At 35.1% G+C, this 25,571-nt stretch overlaps 2 protein-coding genes across 14 annotated transcripts; both read left to right on the top strand.

Moving 5' to 3' along the window:
- Nucleotides 1–6,396: 6,396 nt before the first annotated feature.
- Nucleotides 6,397–14,716, top strand: LOC105420311 (laccase-14-like). The gene is made up of 6 exons (XM_011623507.3): nt 6,397–6,531; nt 8,587–8,738; nt 9,024–9,268; nt 9,877–10,005; nt 12,562–13,512; nt 14,441–14,716. The coding sequence occupies exons 1-6, from the start codon at nt 6,424–6,426 to the stop codon at nt 14,569–14,571; spliced, it is 1,716 nt and encodes a 571-aa protein (XP_011621809.1). The 5' UTR covers nt 6,397–6,423; the 3' UTR covers nt 14,572–14,716.
- Nucleotides 14,717–19,373: 4,657 nt separating this feature from the next.
- LOC18422366 (uncharacterized) lies at nt 19,374–25,034 on the top strand. 13 transcript variants are annotated; one of them, XR_016054966.1, is made up of 10 exons: nt 19,374–19,592; nt 20,646–20,741; nt 20,983–21,057; nt 21,342–21,410; nt 21,932–22,008; nt 22,205–22,293; nt 22,391–22,520; nt 23,786–24,006; nt 24,116–24,181; nt 24,748–25,034. XR_016054966.1 is itself a non-coding variant. In XM_011623502.3 (10 exons), the coding sequence occupies exons 1-10, from the start codon at nt 19,455–19,457 to the stop codon at nt 24,865–24,867; spliced, it is 951 nt and encodes a 316-aa protein (XP_011621804.1). In that variant the 5' UTR covers nt 19,374–19,454; the 3' UTR covers nt 24,868–25,034. The 13 variants fall into 13 exon arrangements, 12 of the variants coding, with proteins under 12 accessions (XP_011621804.1, XP_020522167.1, XP_088722013.1 ...); XM_011623502.3 differs by having other exon boundaries at nt 23,916–24,006; XM_020666508.2 differs by having other exon boundaries at nt 23,898–24,006.
- Nucleotides 25,035–25,571: the final 537 nt, after the last annotated feature.

Genomic DNA, 25,571 nt, shown 5'->3' with positions numbered 1-25,571 from the left:
TGCCGCAGCTTCCATGGTCTCGGCGGCTTCCATGGAAGCCTTCACTCTACAAGTTGGTTTTTGCGTAAAGCAATCAATGGGAGACAGAAATCCATGTTTGACAAGTAACATGAAAATGAGGGTAGGGATTGTTACTAGGCCCCTAGCATATAATCTCATGGTTTTGACAAGGAAATTGGTCCACAACAAGTACACGCTTAAAAAAAGGTGCACAATAATGGCTCTCTTTTTTTATTTTTTACTTAAAAATTATATTAATGTGGAATTTTGGTTTTAGGTTATTTTTATAAATAAGATCAAATAAAATTAATAAAAATATATGTTGAATAAAAAATAAAGACCAAGAAAAATGTAGAGGTATTCTAGTTATTTTTTGTTTAAAATATTTTTAATTATATTTATTTAGTTATATTTATAAAAATGTACCTAGACTAAAAAATTCAGATAAATATTTTATTTAAATAAAACGTAAAACTAATTCTCAGCCGTTGAATATCACCGTATGATAACCCTCCACCTGTCTACATGACGTGGCCGGGGTGACAGGTAATATGAAAATGAATGTAGGGATTGATGATGATGGTCATTGTTTTATGGCATTAATAAGATTGCTCCAAAACCGTATCAAGATGTAACCCTGGCGTAACGCAAGCTTCTCATATGGGATCCACTTGGAAGCACTGTAATGAAAGTTATTCAAGATAACAAGCGTGTGTCTTTTCAGGACTTTAATGATACAATTTGAGCATAGTATTCCTGCTCTTCTATGCTGGGTTATAGAGACAACCCGAGGTTCTAAACAATCCAATTAGATCCCACTTTCAAATAGTATCGAGAAATATGGTTTCAGTAATGGAAAGTTTTGTGATAGCTTTAAATTATATTTTCATCTTTAGTTATAAAATTTAAAGCTTTAAAAATAATGTATTATATTTTTATTTTTAATTATAAAATTTAAAGCTTTATAAATAGTATAGATCGAGCATATATATAAAAACTTAAAAATTTAATGTCTTAATATTAGTTAAAAGATGTACTATTTTCAAAATCTGAAATCCATTGTTTTTTCTCATGTCTATATATTTTGATGTCGAGATGATTAATTTGATGATATTTTGATATCAAAAACAACCTCTCCTAGTTAAAGTTTTTGTGGCAGGATCTAATTTGATTGTTTAGAACCTAAGCTCTACCTAAACTTTTCCCCTAATATAATAATAGCTGGGTAGGGTTTCGATACGTCAGCCGACACGTTTGTCCAAAGTCATCCTTTCCAAATCTTATCTTATGATGAATCTCGGATCCAAAACTTTGCAAGTGGATGATCTTGACTACCACAATTCATAAAAATAAATATTGTTTTATCCTTTAAAAAGTATAGTTTAAAATCTTTGGTTTTTTTTTTTGTTTTTTTTTTTACCGGATCGTTCATTTCGTTTCCAAAAAATCATTAGATTTATACTATTTTAGAACTCAATTTGAGGACAAAATGCAAATATAAGTTTGAAATCATAAGAATTTTGGACTCAATTTTAAGACCAACGGCAAAATGTGTTTGTAGTGATTTAAAATGAATTCACATCACATGTGCATAGAAAAACAAGGTTGCATACTAATATTTAGAAAAGTATAGAATGAGACCGTTTACCTTTGGTCTCATTTTATGTGGTCACATTAATCTTGATCATTGGATGTGAATTTGCGTGGCTCAATTATTCTATTGACCAAGCTCAAACTTTTAAAGAATTTCTATCGAACTTGTGACACATCTAAGATATCAAATTTCACATTAAATGGTTGTAAGTAGTTGTGACCACCTTATATATCTCATTGTATATAATCCCATAATATTTTTTTAATACTTATAATAAGTGATCTGCCTCGATTTTTAGTAAAGATCCTAAGGTGCATATTAGAGTGACGTCTTTATGATCTATTTTTGTATTCCATTTTGGACCGGATTTTCAAGCCCCGAAAGCAAATGAATGATATGCTTATGTTGGAGCATGAAGTCTTTTGGCTTCAAATATATCATAACGAAGTTAATTTTTTGGAAGGAATTCTAATTTAAATAAAGTAGAGGTGGCAAGAAGTCGGGTCTGTATCCGGGTTGGCACCAACCTGGCTAGGTTTCATATGGACCAAGACGTAACCTAGTCCCGGGTCGGGTCTAAGTCATTTAAACTCAGACTTGACCTAGACCCAGGACTAGAAAATTAAACAATAAAATTTGCACTTTATAAGTTGTGTAATGTATATAGTTTATATATCAACCCCAAACCCAATCCTGACCCAAGCATATAAGATCCAAGCCAGACTGGGTTCCAGACCTGACCCCGGGCAGGTCCAAGTCAATTGGACGCTGACCCAACCCGCTACGTCCAACACAAGACCCATATTTGGACCCGTTGGTCACGGCAAGTCCACCCAACCCGATTCGCGCTCTTAAAATAGAGTCCAATAATTACGCTAATTATCTTAAAGAATTTTATTTTCTCTGAGCTCTAACTTTTGGAAGCCTAATGTCTATTTTCAAACCCTAAGAATCTACCATTCTCGCCTAACATTCCAACCTTGAGTATGACGCACGTGATTTTACTTCGGATCCGGAAATTCTTTTGTCCTCCATGTATATATTATTTTGTCGTCTTTTTTTATTCTCGATTTTTAAATGGTTTCATGCGGGCTTAACCGCATTTCTACATACGAAAGTATAAAGCATCCATTTTAATGGTTTCATGCGGGCTGAACCGTATTTCTACAAATGAAAGAATAAAGCATCCATTTAAATGATGGATGTAAATATGTGGTTAATCTAAAAACACTTGAAATTAATGGTTCAAATGTTTTATTAACAAAATTATTATTTTTAAATTTTTAATTTTTTTTATTCTTTTATATTCACGATCTCCATTATAGCAATCACATGTCTTTGAAAATCAAATCCAAAAATCCGATCTCAAAAATAAATTTATTTAGAGGCCCGCATTTCTACATGTGTGGGCTGCGCCGGCATGCTAACCGCATCATTTTTAAATACCGTTAGTCCTCGTGTGTTTTGATAATCTCAATGTCCTATCAAATCAAATACAATTATTTTCCCCCTACTGTGGCATTGATTTGGACGTGAGAAGTGCATTTCATGTGCGCTCTTCGTGAATTTGACGTGGAATATGACTCTCAACACTTGAAAAGTGCACTTCATGCGCGCACTTCGTAAATTTGACGAGAAATGTGAATCTCAAGACTTTAAAAGTTTTTGTTGAGAGTTGAGACATTGATTTTATTAAGGGTGTGGTTTCCATATAGCCTAGGCTCGGACCAATTAAATTAGAACCTACCCTCAAATATTGTCAAGAAATGTGGTTTCAGTGTTGGAAATCACTGTAATAGTCTTAAAATTTATTTTCATATTTATTTATAAAGTTTAAAGTTTCAAAAATAGTATTGATCAATAGATCTATAAAAACTTCAAAATAGACGATAAAAAATGCATTACACAATACACTATTTTCAAAACTTAAAATCTTTTTTTTTCTCATGTCCATGTATCTTGATGTCGAGATGATCAATTTGAAGATATTTGGGCATCAAAACAACCTCTTCTAATAAAAATTTTGAGATAGGCTCAAATTTGATTATTTAGATAGAGACTTGGCTCTATATAAACTTTTCCTTTTTACTAATAAAAGAAAAATCAAATCTGCATCTTGTGTGAAGCTCGAAATTCCCTATTCTCAATGAAAAATAGATCTATGTTAATTTAGAATGTATTTTAGATCCCAAATGCCTTGAAAACCAAGAGGAACGCATGAGCATAATTTTGACTACAGTCAAATTAAATTGGAGCAATCAAACTAAATTTAACTGTTGTAAAAGCAAACTAACAGGGTAAGCTACCTTTTCAACCTTCATGGTTAAATGGATAGATTTTATTGTGAAAAGACCTAGTACTGGATAGTTGATGGGTAGAGCCGAACGGTACAAATTGTACAAGTTATCAATAAACGAGGGGGGGCGAATTTGCTTGCTTGGTAGCTAGTACAATATACCGCACGTGCGTGGTCACCGACTGTCTTCTTGCTTTATAACTTTATGTTGGGTCATGTGTTTTGTGGCTTGGCCTGAGCACCATGCTGCAATTGAGCCCCAAACCACTCTCTCATGTTTCACATGCACAACTATGGGGTTGGTATTGTCTTCTAACTATTAACAGTAAATGTTGTTCTTTTTTAATTTTATTAAAAACCATAATCCTACTTTTAACCTACTGTGAGCTCACTTATATGTTCTAACGCTTGAGCCATATATCCCCATTTAAGCAAAGTAATCAGAAAAAACAATCACCTAAAGACCATGCCAAAAGTAAAGAGGTAAAAACTAATGTCCTTGCGAAACATATAGTGACATATGCTTTCTTTTTCAAGTATGCGTAAATATCTCGTGACCACTGGCCTATGGACAAATGCAAAATGGACGGTCGGCAAAAGTGATGGCGCAAAATTGTGTACGAGTTTATTTTGACTTTATTATAGAAAGTAACGTCGAATGCACCCTAAATTTTGCACACATTTTTTAATTAGTGTCCGTGCTCTTAATAACGATTGAAGGTTCAATTGCTTCAACCATTTTTGTCGTCTAAATAGATATTTATCTTTTAGGATTTGATCTAGTCAAAATTGGTCTGATTACCCATTGGATTGATTTGATTAGATTTTAAAAATTTTATGAAAAAAACATGAATGATAATCTAAATTATATATATTAGGAAAGAGGCGTTGTGCACTTTCTTTAGCTAGTTGAACCAGTCGAGAATAGTTGGTCGAATCAATAAAAACCGATCAAACACTCATTTGGACCGAAGATTTAATTTTTACTCTTACACGAAACCAACCAAGGCGGAGGGCCTATTCAATCGGGTATTGATAATCATGGTTTTCTATGCGAGATGGGTCACACAATTTGCTGTGTGTGGGGACACATCTATTGGATTGCTCCCTGACATTTGTACTATTTCAGTGCTCTTGGGTACATAATTATGCGATTGCTTGACATCTGCACCGTCTATTTAAATAGACGATGTAGTTACTCACCTTGAATTGACTGCATCTGTTGTATACACAGTGCAGATACGAGGAGACGCATTAAAAGTATTCCGGCCAGCGCTCCAAACACTTTTCTCCCGATCTTTAACTGCGGAAGGGAAAAACTTGATGTAAGGATACAAATATACTTATAAAGTTGCAGCAATTTACGCCATTCGATGATGTGGATATCACATTATGTTAAGGACCCAGTTTCTATGTGTCCAAGCCCTCATATGTACAAGTGCGGGCCTCTTAATAAATTTACTTTTGAGATGGATTTTAAATCTTAATTTTTAAGGACTTGTAATCTCTAACATGGAGATCATGAATATGAAAAAATAAATAAATTTTAAAAATTAAAAGTAATAATTCTAATAAAAAAACATTTGAACCTTCAGCTTTCATTATTTTTAGATGGAACACCTACTTGCATCCATCTTTAATATGGATGCCTTACACTTTCTAGACCGCATATGTAGAAATGCGGTCGAGCCTGCATAAAACAATTTTCCTTATATTAAAGGACGTGTTACTTTTTTTATTATCTCAAAAGATAGAGTGATCCACATACGGACTTTAAAACTTTAGGCAAATACAAAATACTCTACTTTATATGTGAAAGTTATAAAGAATGTCGGCAACCCCATTTTTTAGGTTTTTCAAAATTGTTTATCAGTCAACCCGAGTTTTTTAGTAGGGTAGTGCCTTAAAATTTGGAGCACTACCTTACTAACAAAAAAACTAAACAAAAATTTAAAATTCGGGTTAACTAAGGGGTAATTTTGAAAAAAATAAAAAAAGCCGGTTGATGGACCGTATTTGAAATTTCTACCAATAAGCAAAACATTTTGTATTTTACCTAAAATTTTAAGATTTATTTATAAATCATTTGTCCAACTAAAATAGATGGTATAGAAGACCATAACCTTGCAATTTCTATAAACAACACCTAAAAGAAAAACATAAAGAGTTATTTTCCAAAAGGATTTAGCTCAACAATATTGTAAGGCGCAGATATGATGCCGTTCATTGGACAGATATTTTTATCCAATCTCTACGGTCCAATGAAACTTCGTGGGATGATGATACCTGGTCCCAAAAAGACGAGAGCGCAGTCTCATGACTTCTATTTGTTTCTTTTTTGAAGAAAAAGAATGAGGTGACAAAAAAAAATATCTATTGAGTTTGAAAAGATACCCACGCAGAGTAATAATTGTACTAAATAAACACTGCACGATGTTCACATGGTCTTTCATAAAAAGTCCTCTCTCTCACTCTTTTCCCACCCTATAAGAAGTGGGTCGAGGGCGAGTTGAAGGGGGCAGGTGAGGTTAGAATGGGTTTAAGCAAAGAGATGGGTTTGTTTGTGGGGTTTGTTTGCTACTTGGTTTTGGGCATTACTGGTGCGTATGCAGCCGGCGACCTGGGTTATCACACTTTCGTAGTTAAGTATTTTTTCTTCTTTTTCTTGTGATTCTGATTTGTCCTTAGTTGCTCTCTACTGTTTGTGGAAATTCATTTACGAGCGATACTAATCTCAAACGTCTCTTTATTTTTTTTGTTTTTTTTGGGTAATTCAATGGGGAATACTACCTTTATGGTTTTTTAATAGATTAAGGAGAATTACATTTCGAAGGTGTTAATTAGGGGTGTCAAACGGTAAGAATGGATACCAGGATGTGGTAACTGGATGCAAAGATGCTAAGTGTTAATTAAAGGTGTCAAATGGTTAGACTGGATACCAGGATGTGGTAACTGGATGCAAGGATGCTGCCGCCACGACTCCGGTCCCTTTCCTAGTTTAGAAGCCCGTGTGTGGGTGTGTTCAGGCGTTCTCTCTCTCGTTGTTATGGACTGTCATGGTCGGTTCGGCCATTTAATGTCAAAAAGTATCGGCCCTCTGAGAGACAGAGATGGGTGGTGTTGGGTGTGTGGTTGCTGGGAGGCGGGCCTTCCCAAAGCCTAGGAGCGCTCTATTTTGTTTCTATATCAACTAATTTTGTCTTTAGGAATTTGTTTCTTAAGATCAATGGGCTTTCAAAAACATGGGCACTTGAGAGTTAAGATATATGGGATGAGGTCCCTGGTAGTGTTTGAAAACTTGAGTATTCCCAAGTAGGCTACTTGCCTGAGTACTGCCGCTGATCCGGTGACTAAGTACTCGGGCGAGTAGTCAACTAGTAGGCCAGGCCGGGTAGTGTTGTACTCGGCCGAGCCGAGTTGGGCATTGCCCAACCTCTCTCTCACAGTTGGGCAAGGGGCATGGAGCACTCCGCCCATATTCTCCCTCTCTTACTCTCGGGGTTGGGGTAGGCTCCTGCCCTAACTTCTCTCTCTCCCTCTCTCACTATGTTTATGTATGGCCCTTGCCCCAACCCTCTCTCTATCCCTCGGTTGGGGCAGGGCCAAGCCCCAACCCCTCTCTCTCTCCCCCAGCCCGTTCGGACCCCTCACCCTCTCTCTAGCGCTCTCTCTCTCTCCTATCTTTTGAGGCAAGCCCTAACTCCCTCTCTCTCGGCAAGAAAGCCCAACTCTAGCTAACTACTCAGACCTGAGTATTGTGGGGATAAAAAATGTTAAAAAAATATAAATAAAAAGTAAAAAATTCCAAAAAAAAAAAACTATATTTTAAATAAAATAAAATACATTTGAATATGATAAAAAAATAGATTTGAAAAATCAGTTTCGGACTAAGGTATTTTCAAACAATAGGAAAATGTAAAAATAAGTAGTCATGGCTAAAATACTTTCCTAACTTCGCTAAAATGACAGAAAGCATAAAATATATATATATATATAGTTTTCTTTATTTTTTGTGGAATTTTTTTTATGTACTTTTTAAAAAAATTTAATATCGAGCTCACTCGATTTTTCAGACAGCGGTCTATGCTTCCCCCTCTTTATTTTTCAGACAGCGGTCTATGTTTCCCTCTTTGCATGGGAGAGGGAGAAAGGGGTTTTGCGCATGAGTCATCACAAAACAGCTCCATTACTTTCGTTACAACAGCTGGCAATCGCTTTTAAAGTTTTACCATTTCCATGCTTCATCTTATGGAAATACGGATTACAAAGCAATGTAAATATACGCTGGTATACTTTTTGGGGGAACACGAGAAAGTCCTTCACACGTATGAACTGTCCATTGGACCACACGTGTGTATTGACGATCGAGCTTTAAGGAGGGGGTCAATCCGCCACGTGGGCTCGGCTGATTTGATCTGGACCGATTGCTATTTATTCAACTTTTTTTTGGATTTGTTTTTGCTTTTTTTAAAAAAAAATTTACTTGGCTCCGTGGTTCGTCAACGCGCGCTTGACCGATTAGCGGGAAGAAAACCATACGCGCTAGCGTGCACATAGGGTTACAAGCCAGCACAAACAAGTAGGAACCGGTGTCACTTGGGCTCAAAACCCTGGTTTATCCGAGCCTGAGTCTGGTTTTTCAAGGCCGATTTGGAGACATCACTAAATCCTGTTTTCTCCTTATCTCTCTCTACAGGTTCAATCGACTCCTTACACAAGATTGTGCAGCACAAAGAACATACTCACTATCAATGGGCAGTACCCGGGGCCAGCTCTCCATGTCCACACAGGAGGAACTCTCATAGTCAATGTTATTAACAACTCCACAACCAATATTACTCTTCACTGGTCTCTCTCTCCTATGCTTGAGATATTTATTTTTTTGGATAATTCAGTAGGGAAGATAACCCCTACCGGTTTTTTCAATTTCAAATAGTTTACAAGTTAGTTTTTGAAAAATTTAATAGGGTAGAGGGTAGTGTAAGTGGAAATGAAAAACACAAGCGGGTGACTGGGTTGTGGGGGTGCTACCACCACGACCCCGGCCCTCTCCCATGCTTGAGATACTTTGTGTTGTATCTTTTCAATAAAAAGAAAGGCAAAAATGATGATTGTGGGTTTTTGGTGGTGCAGGCATGGATTGAAGCAGCCAAGGAATCCATGGTCCGACGGTCCTGAGTACGTAACACAGTGCCCAATCAGACCAGGACAGAATTTCTCTTATAGGCTTATATTCTCTGATGAGGAAGGGACCATTTGGTGGCATGCGCATAGTGATTGGAGTAGGGGCACGGTTCATGGTCCCATCTTTGTGTACCCGAAGAATGGGACTGGCTACCCTTTCCCCAAGCCGGCTGGAGAGATACCCATCATATTAGGTATGGGAAATTTTGACTGACATAATAAGGGTATTTTGATTATTTTTATTTGATTGAGTTGAAAGGAAATTGAGGACATTTTGATCACTCGAAAAGGGATATATTGGTAGGGAATCGAGGATTTTGGTCACGGTGAGATGGTGGAGCAGATCTTTGGTCCTTTGGCATGTAGGAACCAATGAAGTAAAAGTATTGATCTGGTCCATTGTTTCAAAAATCAAACAGATGGGTTTTCAAAAATCGAACAGATGGGTTCAATTGCTCACCAGCTACTTTTCAGCTAGGTTTTTCTTTTTCTTTTTTACTGATAACTAAAAAAAAAAGGATAAAAAGGGGTATGGGTGGCATCGGCAGGGTTGGGCCAAGAATAAATGAAGCAAAAATAAGAAAAGAAATAAAAAAAATAGGGTCGGGCCTAACCGAGCCGGTCAGTCACCGGCCCCGGCCGTAGCCCGACCCCCATGCCAGAGCTTGTCGCCTAAGCTGTATTGGGGCCGAGCCGAGCCGAGCCGACCAGGCCACTGCTAGGTAGGGGGCAATAGTAGAGGTGTGGGAAACAAAAAGAAATAAATTCCCCATAATCATCATCTATTTTCATTGTTTGACAGGAGAATGGTGGAAGAATGATGTCATGGAGGTTATGGAGACAATGCTTGAATCGGGAGACGAACCTGAGATTTCAAATGCCTACACTATTAATGGGCAGCCTGGAGATCTTTACAATTGCTCCCAACCTGGTACCACTTATCAACTTTGAATTTATTTTTTTCCTTATATATATATATCTCAATTGGGACTCGTGAAATTGTAACTCGTGAGATTATATCTGTAGATGTGACAACAGTCAGTGACACTTGCCACCCAAATCACCTTTGCCTAGAGCCATTTCTCTTTTACCATTTTCGGTTCACGGGAAATTTTTTTTTACGTGTGGGAATATTTTATACGAATTAACTGTGAATTGATGTGAAAAAATGCACTCGGACCGATTGTTTAAAAATCTGTTCACACCTGACCACATGATGCCATTGTTTCATGTAAAAATATTTTTCAGGAAATATTTCATATATTACATTCGAAGATCTTAAACATATTAAATTCTTATGTAGTCTCATAGGATGATGAATAAATTTATTCTTCACCTTGTCTCGCTAAAAGTAAAGGATTTGGTTTATATAATTTACCTAAAGAAATCTGAACCCTTTTCAACAAAAATTTAACATGCTGCTTTTTTTTTTTCTTTTTGCTTTTTACCTGATATATTGATTTGATTTTGTTGGCTCTCAAAATCCCAGAGTTGGCGTCCTTAAAAAATAGTGTTCGACAAATCGAACCCGACTCGGAAACTGGCCAAGGGCCGGGTCCGATTAACATGTAAACCTGCCAGGTCACTCAGCCCAAGCGGGCAGGTCACAGCGAGTCCAAAAAGTGCTGAAAAAAATAAAAAAAAGTAAAAAGAATTTGTAAAGCAATATTAAATAAAACACATCTAAAGGAAGTTGAAAAGTAGTGAAAAAAATAGATTTTAAAAAATCGATTTGTGTCTATAGGTATTTTAAAAATAATCCAAAAAAAAAAATGTACAAATGAAGTTTCATGGCCAAAACACTTTCCAATCTTTACCAAAATGGTAAAAATTATTCAAAAACACATTACAAACAAATCCTGTTGGACCACTTAAACATGCCAAAATCAAATCTTACCTGGTTTCAGTTTGACCGGCCCGTTCTAAGTAGGACCAACTGACTTTTCTAAGTTCAATTTTGACTTAACGCATTAAAAACCCAATTCAAAAAAAAAGTAGGGGCTCGTAATCCCCACTTAATTACCCAAAAAGAAAAACATAATGCATTATTCCCTTAAACATTTCTTTGAAGCTTTTTCAAAGGAAAATTGTTTCATGCGTTGGAACGCATTTCTACAATATACGGTCTAGAGGTATAAAGCATCTATCTTAAAGATGGATGCAAATAGGTGGTCCTCCTAAAAACAAATATAAATAACGCTCCAAATGTTCTTTTAATATCATTATTATTTTTAATTCTCAAATTATTATTATTATTTATCTTCATGATCTTCATGTCAAAGATAATATATTATCTAAAAATTAAAATCAAATTATATTTAAAAAATATATTTATTGCATTTCTAAAATATGCGGTCCGGTCGCATAGAAACCGTGTCCTTTCCCAATATGACCTACAAATCCAGGACAAACAGTCTTAAAAATACAAGGCATTATTATTCCCTTAAACAGTATTTTGAAGATGTCTTACAAATTCAAGACAAAAAGTCCTCGTTCTAAGAGCGTACAACAATAAAGTCTTTTAGAAAAGTGTCCAACAGTATCTCCCAATAGTACTAAATAACAGACCTGGTCACTGAAGATGTGCAAGATCCTTTTGCACTCAAGTAATGGGGTCCCATGACTTGCACCACCAAGGTTAGATTGTTTACCATTACTGCTTCTCCCTTTTACCAAGTTGCAATCATGAAACACACATCCCATTGTTTTGTTTTACTTTTCTCTCGGGTGATTTATATACGGATTCTAAACTTTTAGGTAAAGAACAAAATGCTTCGCTTTTAAAAAGAAATCACAAACTAAGGTCAGTCAATCGGTTTTTTTTTTCTAAAAGAAGATTACCCCTCGATCAATTGAATTTATTTATTTGTTAATTTTTTTTTAGTTTTGTCATTAGTAGGACAGTGCCCCAAACTTTAAAGCACTACCATGCTAACAAAAACCTAAAATAAATAAATAAAATAAAATAACACAACAAAATTTGGGTTGATCGAGAGGCATTTTTAAAAAAAATAAAAAAAATGGGTTGACTGAGCTCTTTGTAATTTTTGCCTATAAGTGGAGCATTTCATATTTTACCTAAAATTCTAAGGCCCCTATGTAAATCACTCTTTTCTCTTTTGTGGTAGGTTAGGTGAGTTGGGATTCAAAGCACAGTTGAAAATTAAGCTTGGAAACATTTTTAAAATTAGGCTATGTGAAATCCTTTATAAAATCATGAAAAATTGAAGAAAAGTAAAATCTACAAAAAAAAAATTGTTAGAAATTGATGAAAATAATTTTCTATTGCCCTCCATTTTTTTGGTGCCATTAACGAAGCACATGATATGATAAGATACTAAATTTTTCTTTACTTTTGAGGAACAAATTGAAAGCACTCAGAAAGTCCCAAGTCTCTTCATGTTCATGGACGTTATCTGATAATTCATTCAATCTCATGTTCTTCTTCATTGCATCCTCTTATTTTCACGAATTTGCCTTCTTACAGGGACATTTAGGACGACGGTCGAGCAAGGAAAGACTTACCTCGTGCGACTTATCAATTCGGCCATGAACACAGAGCTATTCTATGCAGTCGCGAACCACACACTCACAGTTGTAGGAATGGATGGGAGCTACCTCAAGCCATTCAATACAACCTACGTCATGATAACCCCTGGCCAAACAATGGATATTCTTCTCAAAGCAGACCAACCCAAAAACTTTTATTACATGGCTGCAAGGGCATATGCTAGTGGTGTAGGAGTCTCATTTGGTAACACCACAACCAGTGGAATTTTGCAGTACAAGGGTTATGAAAACCCTAAAAACAGTTCCTCAATGCCAGTCATCCCATTCTTCCCATTTTTCAATGACACCAAGTCAGCTATGAGCTTCAGCAAAAAGCCTAGAAGCTTAGCCTCTAAAGAACACCCAGTTAGTGTGCCACAAACCGTGAATGATGATATGCTGATCACCGTGTCTGTTAACATAGCTCCATGTGCTAACAGCTCATGTTCGGGGCCTAATGGTAATAGGTTATCTGCAAGTTTGAATAATATCTCCTTCGAGAACCCCTCCATTGATGTGCTCCAAGCCTACTATGCGAGAATTAACGGAATTTACGGCATCGATTTTCCTTCTAAGCCATCCCCTGTTTTCAATTTCACTGGAAATGTTTCTGATGTGGGCAATGCACCTTTTAATGCCACTAAGGTCAGGTTTTTAGAGTGGAATTCGAATGTTCAGATAGTTTTTCAAGGGACCAGTTTAGTTGCAGCAGAGAATCATCCAATGCATCTCCATGGCTATAGCTTCTATGTGGTGGGGCAAGGTTTGGGGAATTATAATAACGAGACTGATCCTAAGACCTTTAATTTGAAAGATCCACCTCATCTTAATACTGTGGGTCTTCCTCTTAATGGATGGGTAGCCATTCGATTCAAAGCCGATAACCCTGGTAATCTCTCTCTCACTGAGAAGTTTTCTATAGCATTGTATATAAACACTGAAGTGACTGAACTGAGTCGGGAACGAGCCTGGTGATTTGGGTAGAGTCCTAGGCCAGATCAGTGAGTCTTAGTTTTGGAAAACGATGCTTCTTTAAGGATATTAGTAGAACTGCTTTTGAGACTTGGACAGATTAGGGTAGACTCTACCAGGCGTGAATCAGACTCGAATCAAACTTGGATTACCCGAGTCTGACTCATCCAGAGCTGACAGACTGCCAATTCAAAGTAACTCGGGTGAATTCATGTCCGGCCTGTAGAGTTTTAAACACTGGTGTGTAACATAACCATCAGTGTTCACAAACTCGAACGGTCTAACTTGGAACCGGCAAGTCAAATCGGAGCTCAACATTGGCCGATATGGTTTTTTGTGGTTTGGTCAGATATTTTTTAAAAATTAAAAAAAAAAAGATCTAAAATCTTAAAAAATAAGAGATTTGTTTGTAATATAATTTTTTAGTGTTTTCTATCATTTTGGCAAAGATTAGAAAGTGTTTTGCCCATAAATACTTATTTTTATATTTTTCCATATTTTTTAGAAAAATTCAAAAATACCCTTTGGGTGATATTTTAAAATCCATTTTTTCACTTTTCAAACTTCATTTGAATTTTCTTCGTTTAATCATGCTTTAATTATAATTTTTTTTTTTTTTTAGATTTTTTTTAACACTTATTGGACCGACCGGGATCTACCAATTAGGCCGGTTGAACCGCCCGTTTATCGGTTACTCAGACGCAGCCGTTGTCCAGATTTTTTAGGCCGGTTCAATTTTTCGAACACCGATAACTATACAAATTGGGGAGTCCACCAGGAGCACGAGTGTGTGGAACTGTTGGTGTTATTGTACTAATGCACTTATTTATTTTCTTTAATTACAGGTGTGTGGTTTATGCATTGTCATTTGGAGCGCCATTCATCATGGGGAATGAGCACTGTGTTTATTACTAAAAATGGGAAGAATGTAGGTGAAAGAATGTTGCGTCCTCCGGCTAACTTGATTCAATGCTGAGAAGTAAGAGGCCATGAGTCCCAAGAGGAACCCGTATTTATAAATAAACAGAGTGTTTGAAAGGAGTGAGAATATTTGAGTTTTCTCTATGTATAAATGAATTTGATGTATGCATCCGCTGTAGGAATAAATGTGAATTGGTAAACTGCGTTTCCATGAATTATTTATCGCCTACTCTAAGTTTGAACGTTTACTTATTTTGTGGAGAAAAGCATGGTGCATAGTACATGTGCTTACGCATGGGTGCAAATGGAATATAGGGGACCTTAAAGGGCTCTCTCTCTCTCTCTCTCCTATTTCTTTTTTCACTATAATGAATCCTTTTTCCCACCATAATAGATTTTTTAAATGAGATAACCCCCTTGACCCAACTTTCTAAATATTCCCCCCACGGCTAATACTTCTTAACCACAATATTAACCCTAAAATAATTTTTATTTTTTATGTTTGGGACACACCTCCATAACTAAAAGAGTTAGAATTTTTTAAACTAAAATACCCCTACTTTTTAACCCATCTTTAGTCTCTAAAGACCCAATTTAGTTTCTCAGTCTGACCTAATCTGGCACATTTTAGTATCGGGTTGACTTCTATGTGAATTGAAGCCGATTCAGCACATTTTGTGTGGGGTGTGGGACTAGGTTACTGGCTTCTTGGGAGCCAAAAATGGGTTTGGCACTATATATATGTCAGATCGGCTTCTAGGGGAACAGATGGAAATTGCATATGTAGAGTCACATTGGGTCTTTAGTCAAGGGATAGCAACTTGGGTTTAAATTTTGGTTCTAAAAAATTAATTTTTTTACTTGGTGGTGTGCATTGCCTAGACGGTCGGGTCAAGGAGGGTATTTATAATTTTGAAAAGTATACAAAGATGCTATTCATTTTTAGTATAAAGGATGTCGCAATTACTCTTGGATGTCAGATTTTAAATTTGATGGTTGTAAATGTGGCATTGATTAGACTCAAAAAAAATTTAAATTTTTTTTTAGGACTTTGGGGTGATTGTGATTTTAGATGATATCATAATCCCTTATAACTTTCCCTATTTTCTGAAAGGTGTGGTTTGTATAGAGCCTAGGCTCTAAACGATCAAATTAGAGCCTACCTTCAAATAGTGTCGAGAAATGTGGTTTCAATACTGGAAATTTTTTTGATAGCCTTAAAATATATTTTCATCTTTATTTATAAAGTTTAAAAGCTTCAAAATTAATGCAGATCGAGAGATCCATGAAAACTAGAAAATCTTGAAATTTGACAATCCAAAAATACGCTACAAAGCTATCCATTTTTTTCTCATGTCCATGCATCTTGATTTCGAGATGATCAACTTGAGGATATTTGAGCATCAAAACAACAGCTTCTAGTAACAATTTTGAGGTAGGCTCTAATTTGATTGTTTAGAGCCTCGGCTCTATATAAAAATTTGATTGTTTAGAGCCTCGGCTCTATATAAACTTGTCCCTGTTCTAAAATTTGTGAATAGTACGTACGTCGTGTCCATGGCACTTGAACAACAAGGGTGTGGTGTTAAAACCCTTGGTAAGAACAAGTTCATATAACATGTTATTTAGCAATCATCCATGCAATTTCTCTCCACACGGGATTCTACACAATGTGCCTCAAGAATCCCTTCCCAATATATTTCTACACTTTCTCTTGGTAGGGTGGTAAAGAAACACCCTTTTTTTTCTAGAGGAAAACTTGTTGCATATTTCAGAATTTCAGGATTTAAAACACTAAAAATAGCATTAGAAAAATCACCTTCAAAATCCGGCCAAGCGTTAGAAAATCCGCCTTCAGAAAACCGGCCAAGTGCTCGGTTTGAGTAACCGGTAAATCATTCGGTTCAACCGGCCTAATCGGGTATGTCTTGGCAAGTCTAAAAAATGTTAGAAAAATAATAATGAAAAGCATATTTAAAGTATGATTAAACAAAATACATTCAAATAAAATTAAAAAGTAATGAAATAAAATAGATTTTAAAAAATTGATTCGTGCCTAGTTTGAGATAAAAAAGATTGTACAAGTGGGGTTCATTTTGATAATTTTACCTCAAAGGAGGCTTTACAAAACGGAAGAAGTAACCCAACTTGTTTGGGATTAGAAATAATAAATGAGTTTGTGTAGTATTATCTTTGTTACTAAGAAATCACAATTGTTGCTAACCATTAGATATCAAATTGGATGGCTTGAATTATGTTGCAAAGTTCAAATAATTTATTTTGAATTTTGAGGCTAATCAATGACACAGTTACCCGATTTGAAATCTGACCGGATCAAAGTGATTATGATTACCTTGTATTAAAAGTAAAAGATGTCGTTTGTATAAAGCTAAGACCCAAACACTTAAAGTAATGCACACCTTCAAATATTATCAAAAGATATTGTTTCAGTACTGAGAATCTTTGTGATGCCCTGAAAATTTAATTTCATCTCTATTTATAAAATTTGAAGCTTAAAAAATAGTGTAGATTGAGTAGATCTACGAACACTTGAAAATCTTGAAAATTGACGATCTAAAAAATGTATTACAAGATGCACTATTTCCAAAATTTGAAATGTATGTTTTCTCATGTCCATACATCTTAAGGTTGAGATGATCAATTTGAAAGTTTTTGGACATCAAAACAACCTCTTTTACTAAATTTTTGAAGTGCCTCTTAATTTTAGTTTAGAGCCTCACCCTTATATAATTTTTTTTCAAAAATATATAGTCACTCTCGGTGTAATAAATAATTTGTTGAAGACTAAAAAGAGACTATTTACACAAATAGATCATTTACTTTTAGTACAAAGAGATCACATTTTATGTCGGCTTATAGATTTCAAATCTGGTGGTTCGAGCATGTTATTAGCTAGACTTAAGTTTAAAAAAAAAAAACTCAAACCTTTAAGTCGTATCCCAAGCAATTCAATTTAACATATAATGGTTGGAAGCAGGGTTTGAAAACTCGCCGAGTCGAGCCGGATTCACCCGGTTCGACTCGGGAATCGTCTGCAACCGAGCCAATTCCACAAAAAAACCAAGAATCGCCCGTGTCCAGAGAGAACCGGGCGATTCCCAATAGTGAATCGCGAGTCTTACACGTAACCCATGACACCTAAAAAAAATCCACCACACGTGGTAAATCACCTCACATGTCGGCCCTATCGCTTTTTACACGCGCAATGCAACATCTATTACACAGGAATTTATAGAGAACAAAACAACGCTCATCTTTCGATGTGGGATAATTCCCACAAAAACTCATTAAAGCAAGACGATTGAATATTTATTATTATAGAAGCTAATAAAATCACATTAGGTGACGTGGCGGTGTTGGTTGACGTCTCCGATTTTTCGGTGGACATCTAGAGTTCGAATCTAGCGCGCGTCCTCGTTTATATTTTTGTTGTCAAAAAATAAATACAAAGGCCGAACATACTGTTGTAAAAAACTAGAAAAAATAAAAAATAAAAGGCTTTTCAAGATAAAGATAATACAACATTTTTTTTTTTTTTGTAAAAAAAATACAAAGTAATATAACAAGTATTTCTTGTAAAAAAAATAAAACAAAAGGAATAAAAAAATAAAATGTACTTTGACAGCATCATTTTTTTATTTTTCTTGTAGAAAAAATAAAAAGTAATACAACAAGCAAAAAAAAATGTAGTACAACATCTTCTTCTTTTGTCAAAAAAAATAGAAAGATAATCAACAAGTATCATATTTTTCTTGTAAAAATAAAATAAAAGATAACACAATAAGTATTTCTTGTCAAAAAAATATAAGGTATTTCTTAATACAACCTAGGAATAAATGGTCTAATTATATTTTTTATTTTTATAACATGATGGTCTTTAACATAAATTTAGTAATATTAATTTAAAGATATGATTCATACAATGAGGCCATTTGAAATCTCTCTTTCTACTAACAATCTCTTTCACTAATTTATTCTAGAAACCTAAAAAATTAAAGAAAATTGGTACGCATTCTAATAAATTTTGCATTGATAACCAAATCTTTTATTTTATTTATTAATTTTTGTGTTATAAATCATGTAGTGTACTATTTTTATTACAGTCGTCAATAATACATTTTAAATTAGATGATGTTATACAAATTTTTTTATTTTTTATTATTTATATAATAAAATAATTATAAAATATTGTTGGTATATAATATTATAGTTAGTTAGGTTGTAATAATTTGGGTTTTTTTAGCAGATTAGGGTTTTCCTTCAATTCAAGATTTTAGTGGCCAATTTTTCATCGATTTAGTCAACTTTTTATTGTAGTTTATATATGATTATATACTTAATCCATGATAATTCTATGATTTCTTTTGTGTGATGTAAATTTAATAGTCAACATAAGTTTATACAGAGAAAGAACATCTTAATATTCATAAATTAATGACAATAATGAAAGTTAATAATGTAGTACCCCCATTTCCTATTAGATTCCTAAAAAACAACATTTGTAATGAATTTTAATAATTTTTTTGAATGTTTTTAAGGTTTAATTCAAACGATTCGACACGATTCTCGATTCGGATCGCCGATTCATCGTTCTAGATCAATTTTTAGGATGTCCTATCGGGGTCACCGATCCGTTTTTTAAACCACCGGTTGAAAATAATTGTTACATTCTTTAAAAGCTATAATTTTTTTTTGGATGATGTACGTGGTTGAAATAGATATTCAATTTTAGATCTCTTAATCCCTTTCCCCCTAAAAAATTTATATTAAGCCGATATCTGTAGATATTTAATTTTATATAAAATTTCTGTGGACGATACGAGAGAGAAAGCAAACATAGAGCAAATCACAGAGAAGAGGAGAGAGAGACGAAGAAAACAAGAGAGAGAAAATCAAGGAGAAGAAAACAAGAGAGAGATGATATCTGTAGGCTGCCGAGCTCTTTTTCCGAGCCCTAGTTGGTTGAGTCATGGAAAGCCATGGAAATTGGCTGTTCGAGCTGCCGCAGCTGCAGAGGGAACCAAGTTAAGCACACTGCAAGTTGCCATTGAAGCGGTGAGTTTAACCCATAACACTTTCTATCCCTTTTATGATCTTCAATTATAAATGCTCTTGCTTTTAAATTCTCATAGTTTTTCTAAAAGATTCTGTGGTTTTGTGTTTTAGATTATTCAGCACAATTTTTGTGCTAGTGGTTTGCCATTATTTCAGAAATTTGGTTTCCTTGCTTAAATGTTGATTCTGTTTTAGATCTTCAATATGTTTATTTTCTGTTTTATACTTTGCTTCAGTATAATTTATGATTTTTTCCCAAAATTTAGATTAAATTATTCTTGGAATTCGTTGTGTTCTATTATTTTCTCCCCTTTTTTCTTTGATTTGGGTGCTCTGGGGTTTCAGTAGATGGCCTGAAATTCAAAATCTAGAGAAAGAAAATTTACCTGAATTAGAAAAAAATATGGCTCTAGCTGATCATCTGGCGACCTGATATGGAGGGTCTATGCTTATTTTTGCTTTCTATTGGTTTCATTTGGCTGATCTATGCAACCACCTTTCTAATTATTAATCCTGATGCACATAGTTAAGGATCAATTTTGAACTGCTTTTGTTGAAAATGTGTATGATTTTGAAAGTGTTTTAATTGTAAACTTTATGTCTTTAAGGTCTTGAACCCCCTGGTGGTGTGACATTGGTTCGTTTATCATGCCCATTGTTCATGTCAGTATGGGAACTTGGCAAGTCCAACTCGGCCTTGCCTAAGTTACTCAGACCGGCAGGCTAACACACGGGAATCCTGGCCAGTTCCCAACCGAGTCTATGACAGGATCAGCCAGGTCTGTCAGACCTGACTCAGGCTTGGGACGCTAGCGTGTCCTTACTCAAGTCAAGCTGTCGTTTTTTATCATTGCTTCATATATTGAATGTTGATGCAATATTAAAGGTTTCTTGGGCTATGTACTTTTTTTTCTTTTTTTTTGGGTGTATCTCATTGTATGTTATAACATTCTGACTTTCAAGGTAGTAAATATTTCTTTTGATTGCCTCTTTTCGATTGCTAATCCGTTACATGGATATTTACGATAAAATGAGAGATTTGTTATGTCACAGAAAGATAGTGATGCTGTCAAAGAAACACTTGATCAGTTGAGTCAAGTTGGTTGGGCCAAAAAATGGAGTTCACAGACGTATGTTTCACGCCGTACGGTCAGTGCTTGAGCAAAGTGCAAATTTTTTGGCAAGTACAACTCAATTTCTCAACATTAACTTGTGTACTCACAATACATGGACTTGACTTATCTAGTTGTTCATACAACACATAATTATTAATTAGAATATGTGTGTTTGTATCCAAATATATGTATGTAACTTCCTGCAAAAATTTTTTTATGCGGGGTTGGTTTTTTGGTGGGAGGAGCATTTGACAAATTTTAAAAAATCTGTGCAGACATCTCTGAGAGAGCTGACAACTCTTGGCATAAAGAATGCAGAGAACCTTGCAATTCCAAGTGTTAGGAATGACGTAAGTAGATTTGCTATGGCTTGATGCTAATGCTAATTTTACTCTGCATCTTATCTTTTGTTTGAATTTTTCAAGTAATTATGATGCCACAAGCACAAATCTACAAGAATTAGACAACGCTATTCTACGTGGTTTTCTATTGATTTAGGTTTTTGGCTTTCATTTTCTGAGTTAGTTTTCACTGACTTTCGATGGCTTGATGCAATATCTATTAAAATATGGCAGCCTTTTCAAATGCAAGATAGTTAGTCAGATGTAAAGTTTGATTTCTTTCAGTGATGCAGGTGGCTTTCCTTTTCACTGTGGTGGGAACCACAGGATTTCTGGGTGTTATTGCTGGCCAGCTTCCTGGGGTAATTCTCATGTTCATTTCATCGTTATGATTGAGGGATTGATTCCAAATTTTATTTCATTGGAAATATAGAAGAGAACGTCATGTCACATTGTATACCATTAAACATGCAGCACCTAGCGACTTGGGATTTCTGTTTTTCTTTTTGTAGTTGATTTATGATTTCTTTTACTGGAGCATTATTTTCTACTGCCATATATTGTTCTCTCTTATAGGTTAATTTCCTTTAGCATGTCCACAGTATCTGAAAGGTCCTTCTCAACAGTTTAGACTGACTTGTTCTCCCAAGTTTCCCAATAGTCCGTTGTTTTATTCCGAAGAACATCCTCATGGACAGTGTAATGGCCTTTATGGTTTTCTTTTTACAATGTACCTTATATAAAAAAAAGTTGCCATTGATTGACCACATTTATCTTATCAAAATTTTAGTATCGACTACATTTTCTTGTTTCTTTCGGATATACTTGATTACAAGTTTATTCTTGTACTACGATCTCTGTTTTAATACGTCAATATTTACAGGACTGGGGTTTTTTTGTGCCTTACTTGCTTGGAAGCATCTCTTTGATAGTATTGGCAGTGGGAAGCATTTCTCCTGGGTAGCCCTTGAAATATCTCACCTGATTTCCTATGCAAGCCCTAAATTGATTACTTCAATATACTTTTATTCTATGCAATCCCTAAATTGATTACTTCAATATACCTTTATTTTTCTCATTCTCAGAAGGTAACAAATTGAGGAACACAAGGCCCCTATACATTTCTTGTGATTAACTCACTAATTTCTTTTCATAGGCTTCTTCAAGCTGCTATCGGTGGATTTTCAGCATTCTTCCCTGATTACCAGGAAAGGATTGTTAGACATGAAGCAGCTCACTTTTTAGGTAACCTCTTTTAAATGCTTTTACATGTCTATTCTGTTGCATGATTCAACTGGTTTCTATCAGCAGACTGATCTCTGAATTTTCTGTGGAGTGTCAGTCTCATACTTGCTTGGCTTGCCAATTCTTGGTTACTCTCTGGACATTGGGAAAGAACATGTTAATCTGATTGATGAGAGGTTACAAAAGGTGATATATAGTGGGCAGCTTGATGAAAAAGAACTGGACAGGTAGAATATATACCCCCTGCTTCTACAAATTCACTTGCCATTGCTTTGTTTTCTCAAGCATATACCAATTCCACCTGGAGAGGTACTTCATAGCGCCTCTGTTTCTTGGGTTTCATGTCCATATGATTGCTTTATTCCATCTGAGCCTTGTAGGTATCCTAGTCACATATTTTCTTCATCACTTATTATATCTGGGTCTGGTTATCCATGAATGAAAATGGTTTACAGTTTAGTGGATATTTTTTTCAAACCAACGTCCATTAAAGATTTAGACAATCAAAATAATAAAATTTTGGGATCAGTTTGAGGGTGTTTGTTGCCCTTTTTTTGTAACCAATCCCGAATACGGGTGTGATGTCCCAGCATTTACTGGAGAAATGTCTTTCCTCAGCCTTAATGAATACTTGAAGTGCATTTTTCATAGATCTAACCAATCCTTAAATTTCCTTGAGCATATTCTCTTGTTTCCTAAGGACTTTTCTCTTCTGACCATAAAAAAGACATTCATAGAGTTGAGGATCGAAAAACTGCTTAGGTGCCTAGACACTGGGCAGGCATCTCGGTTTCGAGGCGCCCTAGACACACATATATACATATATGTATGCTCCAAATATGCATATGTATGTGTGTCATACATCTATGTGTGTATATATGGACATAGCTTACTAGTTTTTGTTGCATATCTTCGATACTTGATGTTTTGGATGAATATCAAGCTCTAAATCACCCAAAAATTCCTCTTATAACCTTTCTTGATAGTTCACTGTAATCAAATAAGAAAAAAGTTAGGTTTGAGATGATCACTCATACTTTTCAAAAAAATTTATATCAAAGATTTTGAGGAATCCAATAATTTTGAAGTTCTCTTTACTTCAAAAGCCTGAAAACAAGTTTTGAGGTTAGAATACCCCTAAACAGTTTTACCCCAAGAAAGGAAAAAAATACATAAATGCCCCTTGCCTGAGCACAATTTCTGCCCTGGGGAGGAGCGACGAGGTGGGTGCCTCGGCTTAGGTGCAGGGCACTCTGGCACCTAGGCGGGGTGGGGCTAGGCAGGCCCTTTTTTTTAACATTGCATGGAGTTTTGCTTCCCATTATATGGATAATAGAGGAGTTAAAAAGAAATACCTTATCCCATTGGGACGAGGCAGCCTCTGCATCACTAGATTTAACTTCTGTTGCATCAAGCTTGAAATGAATTTTAGGCTAATTGAGCCATCAACTTTAGCTGAAGTTACTGATGTTAAAATTGATGTTTACTCTAGTGGCCTCCATGGTCTGTTCTGGTTGAGCCACAAACAAGGCGTACACAATTAGAAGACAAAATTGCAAATTGTTATCGGATCTTTTTCTGCCAAATTATGTGATTTATTGCAGTACATTAAAAAATTTTAGATTGGCTGTCATCACAATGGCGGGATTAGCAGCTGAAGGTTTGAAATATGACAAAGTGGTGGGCCAATCAGCAGATCTCTTCACTTTACAGGTTGGTTGAATGAGTTTTGCCCAACTTCCTATTACCCCATTTTGTTTTCCCCTTCTCTTTTGATGGATCTCAAGTTCTTGACCCTAATGCAACCTATTCTTGTCTGTAGAGGTTCATTAACAGGAGTAAACCAAAACTTAGCAAAGATCAACAGCTGAACCTTACCAGATGGGCTGTAAGTTCCTCTGCCTATCACATAAATACATTTGCACCAAGTAGACTTATCATATACTGGTGTAGTAGGAAATGAATTCTTCCGAAATTTCCATGAAAAGAGGTTTCTAATTCTTTGAAAAAAAACGTGCTCATTTTCTTTAATATCTCGTGAAATTAACGTGAGATTTTGAAAAATAAATTATGACCACTCAGGATTATAGGCTGTTAAACCTTGTGTTTTGATTAAATCTTGCGCATCTAAAATGACATGATCTCATGGTTACATATATAATACAAGTTCACAAACAAAATATATGGTGTACTCTGTTCAGAGGAATGTGAAGTTTTGCACCGTTCTAGAAAAAAGTCAATAAAAATACAACATCAACAGTTCCTGAAAATTCAAGTATAGGGAAATGTGTTCTCTTCCATTTAATATGGATTTTTCTTCTATATAATTTTCCTTTTCTGTTTTCCAGAGGTTCTCGTGAGAATCTCCCCTGTAAAACTAAAAACATAACTAGTAAAAACTGCTTTGGAAACCACCTGGTTTGGAGTTCTAAACATGGGGCAGTGCTCTTTCAGGTTTTATTTGCTGGTTCTCTGTTAAAGAATAACAAGGATGCTCACGAAGCTCTGATGTCGGCCATGTCGAAGAATGCTTCTGTTGTAGAGTGCATCGAGGCAATTGAGAAATCTGCTTAATAAACTCAGTTGATCAAATGATTATTCATTTCACTCATCATAAAACTTGCTGATATGCAATGCAATTCTTTGAGCATATCAATCTTTCTGTTTGTTTTGTACCAGAAACAATTTACTTGTAAATTTTCATCTTGTGCCAAGTGTCATAGTGCTGTTAAAAACTTAAATATCAGTGTTCTCATTTTGCTTCAATTTATCCAAAGTGATAGTATGAAGCAGTGGTTTAAAAAACGGATCGGTGTTCCGGATCGAGCATTTCAAAAATCCATCCGGATCGTTGAATTGGCGGTTCGGATCGAAAATCGGCCGAATCTGTTGGATTCAACAATAAAAAAATCCAAAAAAATTATTAAAAATATTTATAAATATTGTTTTTTTATGAATCTAATAAAAAATGGGGATACTACATTATTAACTTTCATTTTTTTCATCTATATACAAATATTGGCACAGATCTTTAGAAAAGTTATCATATGAGTGTCAAAATTTTTTAATAGATGTGTCAAATTTAATGCTGATCATTTAGGGTCTTACACACGTGGGTGTGGGAGGGTCTCATAAGATCATTACTCTTTTTGTAATTATATGTAATTAAAAATTAATTACATATACTTTATGTTTGTATATATTTTTAAAATATATATATAATTAATTTTAAAAAGAATTATAGACTATTTCATTTGATCGATGTTCTTGTACAAGAA

This window comes from Amborella trichopoda, chromosome 4, assembly GCF_054954075.1.
Source record: "Amborella trichopoda isolate Santa Cruz 75 chromosome 4, AtrichopodaSantaCruz75HAP2 v2.0, whole genome shotgun sequence".
NCBI lineage: Eukaryota > Viridiplantae > Streptophyta > Magnoliopsida > Amborellales > Amborellaceae > Amborella > Amborella trichopoda.
Note: the sequence above shows the minus strand (reverse complement) of the source record. Positions and strands in the feature narration are given on the sequence as shown.